This window comes from Cryptomeria japonica, chromosome 5 (assembly GCF_030272615.1).
Source record: "Cryptomeria japonica chromosome 5, Sugi_1.0, whole genome shotgun sequence".
Taxonomy (NCBI): Eukaryota; Viridiplantae; Streptophyta; class Pinopsida; order Cupressales; family Cupressaceae; genus Cryptomeria; species Cryptomeria japonica.
In genome coordinates, this window is record NC_081409.1 from 803,552,244 (window position 1) to 803,568,054 (window position 15,811).

General features: G+C 31.9%; 1 protein-coding gene across 1 annotated transcript; it reads left to right on the forward strand.

Annotated features, from left to right (window-relative positions):
- Positions 1 to 962: 962 nt before the first annotated feature.
- Positions 963 to 6,637, forward strand: LOC131075579 (L-type lectin-domain containing receptor kinase IV.1-like). The gene is made up of 4 exons (XM_058012423.1): positions 963 to 1,345; positions 4,222 to 4,952; positions 5,178 to 6,436; positions 6,512 to 6,637. Exons 1-4 carry the CDS (start codon positions 963 to 965, stop codon positions 6,635 to 6,637), a joined length of 2,499 nt encoding a protein of 832 aa, XP_057868406.1.
- Positions 6,638 to 15,811: the final 9,174 nt, after the last annotated feature.

Below are 15,811 nucleotides of genomic sequence, written 5' to 3' on the forward strand. Positions count from 1 at the left end.
TAATGGTTTATACAAGGCCAATTTCATTACCCAAGAAATGAAAGTTCTAAACTAATATTTATTTAAAGATTTAGAAAAGAATAAATTATATTTGAAATTAACACAATTTCTAAATACTTGAGAGGAACTTGGATTACTATTTGTGTTGTAACTATACTAATAATGTTTGTAATGTGTTGAATAAACAAGGTTTAATTAATTTTATGATTGAGTTGAAAAATTTTCATGCAACACACACACACACACATTAAACAATAAGTTACTCTAAATATAACTCAATATAATGAATATATCAACATGTGAATACTTATAGATGGGATGGCTAAAGGTAATACTTGGCTGGCTAGTTATGGGGGAGTTGCTTGTGACCACAATGATAGGCTTGTCTTGGAAGTGGCACTCCCACTAGGCACCTAGACAAACCATTTTGTCGAGGCAAATGCAGACTACATTGGGTTACAACTGGCCATTGGAGGTGGGCACAAAAAATTCTCGTTAGAGTGATTCTCTAAACATTATTAGATGTTTGAGTAAACAGATAACCCCTAGCTAGGCAATCAAGCATTGAATATAAGAGTGCCATATCATGATGACCAAATTGGATGAATTTCAAATCTCCCATGTGTATTAGGAAGGTAATATGCCTACAGACTATGTGGCTATTCTTAGCATGGCATATGAAGATATAAGGTGATGGACGACAAGGGAAATATTCCCTATACATTTGTGTGAACTTACAAGAAAGGACACCAAAAATCTTGTCCAAATTATTCCCATTAATGATGATAGCCTGCCAAATGTGTAAAGGTCTTTAATGTAATATGTGGTTTAGATTCACAACGAAGGTTTCTAGATTGTTCCTAACCATCTGGCTTCTCATCTCCTAGTTTGAGCTTGGTTTTAATACGCATTCTTTCCAAGTTTGTTGTGGAGGTATTAATATGGGGGGAGACAAAAATAGAATGGAACCATCTTCTTGCAAAAAGTGGGAAAAGAACAGGAAGTTGTGGACAGAGATTACAAATGGTGGCCTTGCGCCATATCTCAAGAAATTACATGGCCAGGATCCAAAAATAACAAAGGAATTTGTGAACCATTGGTATTATGGAACCCTTACTGCTTTCAGAGCAAATTTGAGAATTGATGAGTCCTTTTTTTCTGAGATCACTAGTTTGAAGATGGATGGCAAGAAGTTCTATAGGGAGAGGAAAGCTACGAAGGAATTCCTTTCGGTCTTCTTCAATAAACAGAGTGAAAGGGATAGAGTGCAGAAGATGGTGGACGGAGGACATAACAAGAAAGACCTTATGACACCCTGGGAATACATGGTCGAAGTCATTATGAGGTACATTACTCTGGATGGTCATTTCACTAGCATCTTTTCTTATCACTTCATGATTCCGAATCACTTTTTTAGGCATGATAGAAGAATTTCATTGCCCTTTTATTTTTTGTCCTCCCTTGAGCATAGTTTGGCTAATCATTCTAAGAATGGTGATAACCCTATTCTACATGGCGGTTTAATTATGCTTATTATGAAATATGCTAAAGATCATGGGGTCAAACCCTCCCCTATTGTGAAAACCCCCAAATCTTCAACTTGCTTTGATGTACAAGTGGTTTCTGACACTGGGGTTGAGGAAGAAGGGGATGGTATGGAAATGGATTATCGTGATCTCAATGTGTTGGAGGACCTTGATTATTTCCCCTCTTAGGAAGAGGGCCCTCAACATAAAGTTACCCCTATTACCGGTAGTAGTGGAAGAAATAAACACCCTAGACTAGCTACCAGTAAGTTTAAATCCCATGTATCTAAGCCTCAGGGTTTGGGTCTGTCTTGTTTGAAAAAGAAAAAAATGGGGAAAATAGGGGAATCAAAGGGTAAATTCGAAGAAGAAATTAAACTTGACATCCCTCTCAATGTGGACCAAGTGGACCCAGGAGAGAATAAAATTGATAGGTACTTTGATGTGCTCCTAGCAAATTCCACTAATAGCTAGGACAAATGCTTTCACTGGGTTAACAATGAAATTTATCTTTTAAAGGAAGGCATTAAAGATATAATTAATACTTTAACTAAGAATCCCATGCCAGAAAAGACTGATAAGCTTCTCAGAATGACCCAAAACCTCATAGAGGATGTCAGCATTATGAAGACCAAACACAAGTCTAGGATTGTTCAACTAGGAAAGAGTATGGAGGGGATTAAGGGAAACTTGAGGAAATTGGTTGAGATAAGAAGAGAAGCTACGAGTAGTAGCGCAAAAGGTCTAAGAAAGGTTAATGAGATTATGGTTGTCCAAAGAGCCCATCCAATTGCTAGTGTCTTGCCTTCAGTGGTTAAACTAAAAAAGAAGAATCTAGATTCAAGTTTGCAAGGGGTGGATTTGTAGGTTACAATTAGACCCTCTACCAAAATGAGGAGCATAAACTAGGAGACAAGCACTTCAAGATTTATAATGGAAGAGCTCCAGGAGATTGACAAGAATACGATATAGAAGAACTCTGAGCTCATGCATTATCTGGTTTAGTTTCTTCCTGTTTGTGTTGTTTGTGCTTAGTTTTGGTTTCATTATTATTTAGCTATTCTTTTTGGACTGGTTCACTACTATGTTAATCTTTTAATTTTCTATTTGGATTTGGGTTTCAGGTCTTTGTAAAACCCATTTTTCTTAATAAAAAATATGTGAATATTTATACATGATTGATATAAAAGTAAGGTACATACAAATGCGAATAAGGTCATAAAATAAAATAGGTCTCCCAAATAGGAACCTATATATAGGCAAAATAGACACCTAAGTTATATAGTTCACACCTATAGTGCATATAATTGAACACATCAACTAGATAATTCTAAATAATCAATAAATAATTTGAAAATTAACATACTTGAAAAAATTTGAAGCCTTCCTTGCCAAATTTAATTGCTTGTATTGGAATACTGAATAGTGTAGAATTGACAAAAAAAAAAATTAAAACAAAATTCCATTTATATGAGCTTGGTTAGATCACAATGTCGCTTGGTGAACAGTCGCAATCAGCTACCAGTCAACTAAAAGGTGTCTAGCCAATGCCTTTCTAGCCCATTAACATTTGGTCTTATAAGTTTCAACCAAACCCCTTTTAGCCAAAACACTTCTTGTTGAACATGCTTGTGTGGAATCCTAAGTGGCAACCATATCATCATTTTTCAATGAATTCTAAAACTTCTCATTTCTATTGAATTTTTTTGCAATCAAAATGATATTTTTATCAAAAATCTTAAAATACCCTTTTGTAGAGCTTAGAGTCAAGATTTTAGACATGTAATTTTTTAATATTTTGATTAATTTAAATATGTTTATTTTTTAAATATTGCAAGTAGGTTACTTAAATTTGAGAATAGGTTGATTAGAAATTAAAAGAAAAATATTAAATCATATTAAAAAATTTTACAAAATAAATGGTTCACTAGAGGAGAGAATCTTCTCCAAAAACATATAATTCGTTTTAAAACAATCAAATTCAATTATGTTGGACTTTAAAATGTTATTACAAGGAAAATATAAATAAATAAAAAATAAAAATTCATGCACTACATATGTTTGTCATCCATTTGGAAAATAGAAATAAATAAAAAATGAGTTTGTTTTCATTTTTTTGGTAACGGTAACGGTAAAAAAATCAATTGTGGTTATAGGTATTTATACACAAACTTCAAATTACTTTATTAATAATGATAAATCGTACATTAAAAAAAAGACAGTTGCTTTAATTGTGGGCCAAATGAGGTTGACAGTTTCTTTAACTTGTTTTGAATGAATGTTTATATATATATAGAAGAACAATAGTGCGCTACAAGGTATGGGAAGATTTGAATGGAAAAACCTATATATGTTAAATCACTAAGGCTTTATAAGTAAGTTGCCAAGTAAAATCTGGTATATAGTGTGAAGAATTAAAACGAACCAGTATTGCAGACAAATACAGATAAAATAATTTAGAAACAGAGAACACAAAACATAGCAGATAAAGATTGACACAAAGTTTATAGTGGTTCGGCTTAAATGCCTACGTCCACATTAAGTGCAAAATATAAATATAAATATCCAAATAGTTGACGATGAGAAAAAATTCTATCAAGAATTTAAGAGCACTTGTTTTCTTAGAGGAACCAATGGCTTCCTTTTGCCACTTAACCTCCTGTTTTATCATAGTGCTGCCATGGCTATTGTTCAGCTCACACTTTGCCAGCGCCAAAACTTTCAGGTATGGGGATTTCAACGAATCAAGTATAATACTGCTAAAGGATGCTTCACTACACTCTCACCGGGTGCTCACCCTAACCAATCAAACCCGGCGTTCAGTGGGCCGTGTTCTGTACCCCAACCCCATCATTATAAAAGACCGCAATAATTCAGTTTTGTCCTTCAGCACTACCTTTGTCTTCTCCATTGCTCCATCTAAGGGCCTGGACGGGAATGGGATGGCCTTCATTATGGCTCCCAATAAGTCCGTCGTAGGCGCCACAGATTCGCAGTACCTTGGACTTGCCTCGCCTACAACAAATGATCTCGAATCCAACCATTTTTTTGCAGTCAAGTTTGATACAGTTTATGACCTTGATATGGGAGATATAGACGAGAACCATGTTGGAGTTAACAAAAATGGCGTTAAGTCCTTCGAATCTCAGCCGGCAGCCTATTGGGTTGACAAAGATCATTTTAACAATTTGAGTCTGAACAGTGGAGAGAATATCCAAGCCTGGATTGATTATGATCATGTTGAAGACCGGCTTAATGTGACTGTTGCAGTAGTCGGGATGGAGAAGCCTGTACGGCCGTTGATATCCGTTACGAAATTCAATCTTACTGCAGTTTTGAAGGAGGTGTATGTGGGGTTTACTGCATCGACAGGGTCTTATGCTATTGAAGATCATTACATTCTCGGCTGGAGCTTCAGTACGGAAGGTAATGTAAATATAAGATTGAAATAGATTTAGAAAACTAGATTAGGGGTGCCCGTAAAACAAAAAAGATCAGATTCTTGTTATAAAATTTATTTGACAGTTTGCTCAAAGAGATGGGAAGCTTCTGAAATTTAGTATGATCATACTTTTTTGAGTTCTATCTCCAAGTTATGTGTTGTTTTTTCTTCTGTGTTGGTCTATTCATCTGGGCCTATACTTTCAACAGGTAAAGCACCGCTCCTAGATCTCTCGGATCTCCTTTCATTCATCAAGAAAAAGCCGATAACTAAATCCAGAGGCTTTACGGCCGGTGTGAGTGTAACATCTCTGGTTGTGTTCCTTGTAGCTGTTCTCTTTGCATTACTTAAAGTGAAAGAAATAAAAAAGAGGGAGAAGATTGAAGAATGGGAGCTAGAGTTTTGGCCTCACAGAATTCCCTACAAAGAGCTAAAAGCTGCCACACAAAACTTCCGAAATGACCAGCTGGTGGGCTGCGGGGGCTTTGGACGGGTTTACAAGGGCGTTCTCTGCAGAAGCGGCCTGGAAGTTGCAGTGAAATGCATCACAAAGGACTCCACTGCAGGAACGAAGGAGTTTATTTCTGAAATCTCCAGCGTGGGTCGTCTCCAGCACAGAAACCTTGTTCAGTTGCGGGGCTGGTGTAGGAAAAACAAAGAGCTGTTTATTGTTTATGACTACATGCCAAACGGAAGCCTGGATAAATTGATATTCCCAAATCCAAAAGCAAAAGCAGAAGTTCTTTCTTGGGCTCGAAGATATGCAATTCTGAAGGGCATCGCTGCAGGGTTGTTATATCTTCACGAGCAATGGGAACGCAGAGTGGTTCACAGAGACGTGAAATCCAGCAACGTGTTGCTCGATTCAGAGCTTAATGCAAAGCTTGGAGATTTTGGGCTTGCTCGTTTGTACGATCACACGCAAAATCCACAGACAACTCGGGTGGTGGGGACTGTTGGGTATATCGCTCCAGAAGTCACAAATACAGGGAAAGTTACTCCAAGTTCCGATGTATTCAGTTTTGGCGTTGTTTTGCTGGAAGTTGCATGTGGCCGGAGGCCCGTAGATTTGTACAAGGAGAACGAACAGATTGTTTTGGTGGATTGGGTGAAGGATTTATACCAAAATGGAGAAATCTTGCACGCAGCTGATCCAAATCTCGATGGTGTGTATGATGCGGAAGAAATGGAATTGGTGCTGAAATTGGGATTGGTTTCTTCTCATCCTGAACCAGAAAAAAGGCTTGGCATTCGAACTGTCCTGCAAATACTGGAAGGCCAGCCGCCTTTTCCATCTCATCAAATTCTGTGGATTTCATATGATACGAGTTGCAAAGATTATGGCAGCGTTGTTGTTCATATTACAGATGAAGAAGTAACTGCTGATCAATTGGCTTCCGTTCCTGTGTCTGTGGAATCTGCAACTACTTCAACAAGCCATGGTTATGACAAAGATTCTGATTATGATGTAGGCATGATTTTATAAGTCTATATAGGCTCCTGCTTTTATGCTAAATTTCAATATGGATTTCTACTTGTATAGTTGTATGTTTGTGCTGTGGTTAGCAGCAATTCTCTGTTCTCTCGTTTCGCTGCTCTCCAGCCGTTGAATCTCTGTACTCATTCTACGTATATTAATATCCTTATTCCACCTCTCAAACAGTTGTAGGTCAATCTGTTGAGGGTAATTTTTTTGGTATGTGATAAAAAAAGTAATCACTAACTATTCAAATCTTGATAAATCTGCACAGATCAGGTTTGACAGAAACATCTCAATCAAGGTTCAAACTTTCATATTCGGTAGGTTAGACATTTTAAATGACTCTGAAACATAGATTCTTCTTATAAATAAGAAATCACTAAAGATATAAGAGTTGATTAAAAGTTTTATTATTGTAAATGTTTAAATTCTATTGTAATTGTGAAGAAGATTATTATACTTAAATTTTTATGACATATATGTGTAATGTGGCATAGTTCAAGATTGAGTTATAGGATAGAATCTTATTCTCATCAATAGAAAAAAAAGAAAAAACTCAATTGCATCAATTTAATCTTTGTCTCACCTCCAAACCTCATATATAGATCCTTACTTACAAACTCTATCAGATCTTAATTATTGAATTTTAATTGGATTTTCTACTTTGAACATCATCTTCTCTTACATCACACAAGTATTGAAGACAAAATATTAAGACAATTTAAATATTACAAATTCTTATCGTCATCGAGGAAACAAACTAACTAAAGAAATATCATGATTCTCATGGAAGCATAATTATAATTTATATTGAATAACATTATGATTCATATGAACTCTTAACAAAAATATCTTTTTTTTGAAACAAGTAATTTATTTTGCTCAGATTTTTTTTATTTTTATATTTATTAATTCTATTTACTTTATAATTTTTGTTTTATTCTAACTTTAAATATCTAAACACAATATGGTATATATTAAAAAAACAAAAGCTATTAAAATTGACCTACATCAACAATAATATAATAATATAATATAAGATAAATAATAATATCATTTCTATCAATTTTACAATATTAATTTAAAACATTAATTATTAATACCACTAAAAGTAAAATATAAATATAAATATAATAAATCATTTAAGATGACAATGACATTTCTATCAATTTTGCAATATTAATATGCCACTACAATCAAAATAAAAATTTAGTTCCAAATATTTCCACACATCTATTATACTAAATATACGCTACCGTATGCAATGCATTTTCTTAAAGATGCCACCAAAGTCCAAACTGACAGGCGTGGATGGTTCTTTTCGAGGAAAACGCGATGGGCGGCAGCTCCTAAGTTTTCGGGAAAAATATTAAACGAACATCACCTTAATCACAAGAATGTGCTTAGCAATATTACCTTTTAGCCCCATTCCACGAAAGTAATTTTTATAACATGTGAAATTTCTTTTTCATATTCACTCTCTCGCATTTAAACATCGTCTTAAATAGTTTAATCTTATTTATTACATTATTTTTGGTTCTGAAAAAAAAAAAAAGAGTGCATTTATATTAGCTGTTAATAAAATTTGTTCAAATTGTTAGTAATGTTAAATTAAAATATTTAAAATTTATATGTGTATATGAAGAAAGTAGTGTAGTTATGTGAAATGGGAAAATAAATTGATTATAAATTGGATTGAGATGAAGCCCTACACTTAACATAGCCTTAGATTGGGATGAATTATATGAACAAATATAATAAATAATTTATGTAAAACTAAAAAGTAATATATATATATTAAATGATTTAATTAATGAAAATATTTACATATTTAAATAATTGAATTATTTAAAATATTAAAATTTATTTTTAAAAATGTAAAATATATACATATTAATATTTAGAAAAAAATTATAAAAATATTTTGAATATACTTTATTAAGTTTTAATCTATACGGTAGCATGTCTCATCACATGTAGTTTAGATGTACGAAACCTAGACTAAAGTTGTAGGATATGTTGATTTTGTTTATTTTGACTTTGTCTTTACTTGGAGGAAGTGTAGAAAATTAAGAAGTTCGAGGAAATCTTCTTCTTATTTGAAGAAAATTGTTGGATTGTGGGAAAGTCTTGGTGGAATCTAAAAATTACATTTTTAAAAAATATTTTAATGTTTTAAATTACTAGAAATATAGTTATATTTAAATTATAGTTATATGGATTTGTTGTTAAATGGGTAGGTGGCTTTATGATGAAACACTCAGCATAAATTGGTATTCTTTAAATGAAAAAGTTCGATATAGATTATATCAATTTTATTTTTTAATTATAAAATATTATAATATATTCTTATAGTTTTAAAAATATTATGATTTTGATGGAATTTTCATTAATAATTGTAATATTTATCAACTAATTATTAATAAATTGGCTCTGACCAACAAAATTTTATTTATTTGATTTGTTAAAAAAATTCAATTTCATAGAGTTAACAAAAATGATTTTTCTTTACTGTTTTTGTTTAAAATCATTTTAGAGTTAGATAGAAGAAAACTTTTAGAAATGAACCTTTTATATTTTAAAAATAAATGTCTTTTTTATTTTTTATCAAATATTTATTTCTTTAAATATAACTAATAAAATCAAATAACTATTTCTTAAATATTAATATTCATAGTATTAAAATAATAAAATAAAACTTAAATTAAAGAACATCCTTAAATTAGAATAGAAGAGATTTAAATAAGAAGTTAAACTATTTCACTACAAACATTATTATTAATATTCTTTTTAAATTTAATTAACTTTAGAAATAATAAATTATCATTGTAATTTAACCTAAAACTTTAAAAAAACATGTATATTCTATCCTTAAAGAACATTTAAATTGAATATGTATTTCTATATAAAAAGTTATAAAATAATATATATTAATATTAATATTTTTTTACAATTTATTAATAGTGTAGTTCTAATGTGTCATATAAATTAAATTAAAATATAACTTAATATAATATATTATATTATATTTAAAAAATATAATAAGATGTTTTAGATGGTTGGAATGGTGTTACTTCATAATTTTTACTAGTTTTTTTTATAATTATAATTAATTTAAAAAAAAAAAAATTAATTTACCTCACAATTTTTTTATTTATTTTTAATGGTAATAGCATTTTATGTATAAATTTAATGGTTTGAATAATCTACAATGGTTCAAAAAAATAGTTTTAATGTTTTTTCTTATCATTTTCAACTCACTTTGATTAGATTGTCTTTTATATTATGATTAGTGTACAAGTAGTGAGTAACAATATGAGCATTGACAAATAACATGATATTTAATCTATTTCAATTTGCATACTTCCTAAGTACTAGTTCTTGTTTTTAAAATCCATCTTCTTGTTATTATCTTAAGTAATTTTTATAGTCACAAAACTAACCAATGTAAGATCTATAAGAGCAAAACTCTAATACAAAGACTTTCAAATTTTTAATTTCCATTTCAAAATAAAATTAAACCCTTGTCAAATGTTAGACTTAGAAATAAAATAAATCTACCCAGAGCTTCATGCAAGAAAGTAGATCAAACAAAATTATTCTACTAATAATATGATATATAAAAAAATGATCGTTTTATTCTACCAATGGTGTGTAATCAAAATATGAAAAAAAGAAAGTTCCAATAAGATAATTAAATGCTTAAAATTAAAATATCTTGCAAGAGAATCAATGTTATGATGATACAGAGCAAAAACTTAACACAATCTAATCCAGAAGCATTGATTTTTAACAAATGAACTGTGGAAACTTAATGTTTGTTAGCTTACAAGAACTTATAATAGCATGAAAGAATAAAAAGAGAAAGAAGTAGATACAAACGTAGTAATTGAAAGAAGGCAAAATCAAAGTAATTTCAACTGAAAAGCATTGATAAAAAATGTCATCCATCTTTATTTGACCTGACCACTACACACAAATGGATCATCTAATGTAAAGAAAAATTAATAATATCTAACTAATGTAAATGAATGAAACATATACTAACACATATCAAAAGTGAATTTTAGGTGGGAAAAAAGATAGCTCATAACAAATGAAAAATTGATGAGGTACCTACTTTTAAGAATAAGTAAATTTTTGCACCCTAATTAAACTTGTAAATAAGGAAATTAATAATAGTTTTTTTAAAGAGTTTATTGAAGATGTCAATAAATTGCTCAAAATGAAGATCAATTTTGCATCCATAAAAAATCTCTTGAATGTAGTCACAACTGCATCATTGGGTCCTCTATGCCTTCATATGATTAGCAAGATTTACAACTGTATCATTGGGTGTAATCACTCTGTAGATTAGAAACTCAGACAGTTAAGATAAGAGAGTACTTAAACTGCCAAACCAAGGCGATTTGTTTACAAGGACAAGGTATATGTTGAGGACAAAGTGTATAGAATGATACAATTTCAATAAACGCATATCCTGATCGAGGCATCGTCTAACTAATAAAGAGACGTGAGCATATGCCAAGGTTCGATTAAGGTTATGGAAGCAATCAGTTAATTAGTCATTAGCTAAAGACTGCGCGGTTAATTATTTGCAAAAGATGTGATATTGGAGACACAACTCTTCAGATCCCACCCCATCAATGGATATATAAGGGGAAACCATGGAGTCTCATGGAGCGTGGGATTTGGTTATTTCTACTGATTAGCCAAGTGTAGGTGGTGTATCCACTAGTTTGCATGGCCATAGACGCATGGATAGAAAGATCTAACAAACAGAGATAACGTCCATTATTATCACAGAAACAGAAAGATTTCAATCAGACACAGTGATCAGACCGAGGCATAGCCTCCTTAATGCAAGCGCATAATCTTAAAGACGTCATTCAGGAACAGCGATTAAGTTTATTTGTCCATTTTCCAACTTGGAACCAACCTTTATATTAGACTGCATCAACTCATAATTTCCATATCAGGTGTGTAGCATCATTGATGATTACATGTAAGTGTGATTGTTGTTAATCAATTCAGGTATCTATTTGTCACACTCGCACCACATTCATATTAGACTTCATCTATTTGAATGAGAACTACAGAGTACAGATTTGATGAGGAATTGACCACCATAATAGCTAGGCGTGGCATCATTATCAATTGCATTCTAATACATAATATTATTCTTTTTTGTTTGTGATACTATACAGCAATAAAAAAGGAAAAACAAAAAAATAATATACATGCTTTTCTCTTTACAGTTAAATTGCTTTCAATATTTTTCTTAAATAATCTCTATAATTGAGATAGCTTTTAGAGATAGTCTAAATAGATTGAAAAAGACATATATCTTAATTCAACTAATTCTTTTGTTCACATATATTCGTTTTGTTCATGAAAGTTCTAAATTTCTTTTATATTTCATTTCTGAACTTTATTCTCATAAGATGCATAAAACTATTGAAAAAATTTAAAAAATTATATTACTTTCTCTTTCTTTTAATGAATAAATGTCTATATCATCATTTATAAACTAATAAAAAAAAATAGGTGCACAAATGTCTAGACGACTAAAGTCCATATAAGACTAAAGTCCATAACATAAACACATAAGCAAGAACAATGAAGGAGATTTACCTAATACATCATTAGAAATGTCGACAAAAGGTCCCACCCATATACGCACAACTTCGAGTATGATAAAAACAAAAATCTGGTTGGGCAGCATTATTTTTGAAAGAACCACCAAAATAGCATGGGTTGTACTCATCAATCCTTCCCATAGAAGATTCAACATTACTGCTAAATATTTTCGGAATCGCCTTCTCTTGTGCCGAGTTTCTTATCTAAAAGGTCATATCATGAAGTCTACATTAGGCATAATTTTAATTAACAAATTTAAAATGACAAGGTATAAAGTCGATTGGCTTAAATCACACACACAAAGCTTACACTTCTAGGCTTAAAAGTGTTAAACACTTAGAGTTGACTGATATTTTTTACATTTAATATGTTGCTTAAGGTATGTGGTCACACTAATAATACACTTCTAGGCTTAAAAGTGTTAAACACTTAGAGTTGACCAACATTCTCTAGGCTTAATTTATTGTTTAGTGTGTGTGGTTTAAGGCTAGTCGTACAAAGCTACTAAGGAGCAAGAGCTAAGCGCCAATATAAATATTTTTCATGGGTCACTATTACACCTCCTTTACTTCATTATTTTTCGAGTTAATCAAAGATCTGGACTCAAAACAAAATTACTAATTCTTTCTATCACTTTTTAGTATTTTCATAGGTATTTTGTGATGTGGTGGATGTACTTGTTTCCTAGTCTATACTAAGATCATATATTTTTATTATTTTAGATAGATTTGTGCTTCTAATGTGTGTTTCTATTTCCTTTTTATATGTTTAGTGTTTTCTCTTGTTTGGCATACATTGACTAGTCTTTTAATATATGTTTAACAAGGACAAGTATATGCATAAAACTAAAGTATACAAAATTAATTTAAAGATTGGTATCTCTCCTATAGTGAAATGTATCTTTTATATTTCATGATATTTGTCATACTTTTACTTTGTGAAACTTTTCTCTTCTATAGTGTCATAAGCCTAACAAAGTGGCAAAAAATGTAAGAACAAAAAATTCATGCTACTCAATTCATATTTATTATGTTTTATACTCATTTTAGTGTTTTTCTTTATTTGAGTTTTTTTTTCATTATTTAATAAAATTGTTGTATGTATGTCTACATTTTGATGGTTGAGCTAGTGGTCATATTCAAGTCAAGTAGCCTTCTACTTCGAAACTATATTTTGATGGTGCTTTCACTAGTCATAGACCAAGTAATGCCATATTATTTGTTATACCATAAAGATATTTTATGCCAAAAACATTCAAATTAGGTTTCCCATGTACAAATAATATTACTAAATATGAGGCACTACTAGTAGGACTCAAAATAGCTTTGCAATGAAAAATATGACATCTTATTGTCTATGGAGATTCACAAATGATAATTAAACAAGTCAAAGATGAATATTAAAAAACTAGATGAAAAGTTTCCCCCTTACAAGTGGATGGTTGGTAGTTTTAAATAATATTCTCTAATGTTATGTTACAAATATTTTGGTAGTCCTACAAAATGACCTAGCAAAATTTTGACGTTCTTGTGAAAACTCTGGTCATTTTGAATTAATTATGCTCTTTGTTATTGCCCTCAAGCTTACAATTTAGGGTTTATGCCTTTTTTATTAAGTCCTATTGTTAAACCCCTTAAAGTTGTTATAATTCTACATTACTTTATTAACTTAAGTATGAGGGTCATCTTGTTGTTGAAGGGTCGTCTTGTTGGTGTCTTTATGCTAAAGATCAAGATACTAAAGATTCTTCTATTTGCACATGCATTAAATGGACTCTGATGTTTTAATCACAATAAAAAAAGTGCTTGATGGTTAAGTGGCTAAAGTTGGTGGTCACCATGGCAGGAAGGTAATGTTCGAGCATATTAGATGGTCCTCGCAACCCCGTGGTTGAAGATGCAATGAGGATAATCACTGCGAAATTATGAGATGATGCCACGTGTCCAAGGCGGGCCGAGGTAAGCCGATGGTGGGACCATTAACTATGGTGAGATGGTGGTAAGCTAGATGTGCTACGTCATACTTTTGACAGGCCCGCTTGCCACATATGATAGTCAATGTTAGATTGACCAATATGGTTCGTGTGATTTGCCAGCATGGAAATGATTAGTGGTTGAGATTTAAATGCAAATGGAGTCATTTTCTACACTCGCGCAAGTAGTAATGACAGATAGGATGGTGACTCTTTGTTCCAGAAAGCAATTAAAGGCATTTTTTGAGTTATTTTGAGTCACCAAAGTGTATTAAGAGGAGATCAAAAAGTGATTCCAGAGCCAAAGGAGATTTGAATGATTTCTTGCAGTGTGAAATTAGGGTTATCTAGTGTGTTTAAAGCCAAAAGTTCATCTAATCTTTTCTCATCTGGTTTAAAGAAAATAAAGTTGTGAATTGCATGCAAATCATAGGGAAAGAGTTATAAATTGTTCTAGGGTTAGAGATTAGACTGAAAGAAGTGACAATTTTATTGAATTGTTGTTGCAGTTAAGTTTTCATGCTAGCTCTAGTCTTTTCCTTCCTGATTCAAAGAATTATAGAAGAAACCCTAGTCTAAGAGATGGCACCTCAAAGAAATCATCAGGGACAGACAAAATACTTGAAAAGAAATCTTTATGATGATTTCTTAGATCAATTGGAACCTTCATCCAATGACAAATATCAAGGATAGAGATTGGTGATGGGTAAACCCCTAGGGGAGCGTTTACTAGATAAGGCTTTTAATATTATAGATGCTCAGGTGCCTATGTTTGGAGTTACATGTTCAAATTGTGGTTCAGGTAGAGGAACTTAGCTTCTCCATTTTCTAGTGCATGGCAGTATGACCTAGGCAAATTGGTGGTGCCTAATGTGTTCATGGATGTTGATCTACTAAGAGAAGCTGCAGATAGATATGACCCAATTTTGAGGGTCATAAGAAGCAATGAGGGAGAAATTATGTTGTCTCTCACAAGAGAGGAATTTTAGGATGTATTTGATTTATATGAGCCCTCTTCTTTCTTGGTACCTATAAATTTGGAGGAGTTGAAGGCAGAATACTAGAGAATAAATTTTTTATCAAACCTAACCTTCTTCCAACCCATTTGGCAAAGGCAAGTGAAACAAAATTTTATGTTGGCCCTAGTTCAGTCGAGCCATTTCCAATTGGTGCCTTTGCACCATATTTCCAAGCAATATTTTATTCACTATGTCAAGTCTTAGGATTCCATCCTATTATAGTTATGCCTATGGAATTCATGCACATGGAAATTCAAATACAACATTCTAATTTCACAATGGTTTTTTACTATGCCCAATACCTTGAAGACAAGATTCATGAGAGGTTGTAGGACATTAAGAGTGGTGTGTTGGGCAGCCATTTCTTTTGGTATTCATTGTTGATGCACATGTTCTTATACATGAATGAAGATTATTTTGAAGGCACCATGAATTTAAGAAGGAAAGTTGGTGGTGAAGAAATGTCAGTCCAACTTAGGAGTATGGACATGTTTTGGGATAGGCTAGAAGCTAGCTTTGTCAGATTTGACAACTATTTTGCATCTAGATTAAGGGGAAGATTGACAATGAATCCACCTAGTATTCCAACATAGTTGCATTATTTTTTAAGACCTAAGGAAAGGTTACCACTTTTGAGAATTGACCATAATTGGGGAGATGTTATCCCCTACCCTGTCAACACAGTGATTAGAGTGTATGGTTTCCTTGGTGAGCCTAACTTGTTACCTTTTC

What these genes read in the sequence shown, in the direction of transcription:
- LOC131075579 (XM_058012423.1), top strand. Translation starts at nt 963, where the DNA reads ATGGAACCATCTTCTTGCAAAAAGTGGGAAAAGAACAGGAAGTTGTGG. An exon ending in CTGGAGCTTCAGTACGGAAG is followed by an intron (nt 4,953 to 5,177) that starts GTAATGTAAATA and finishes TACTTTCAACAG; the next exon opens with GTAAAGCACCGCTCCTAGAT. An exon ending in ACAAAGATTCTGATTATGAT is followed by an intron (nt 6,437 to 6,511) that starts GTAGGCATGATT and finishes CTACTTGTATAG; the next exon opens with TTGTATGTTTGTGCTGTGGT.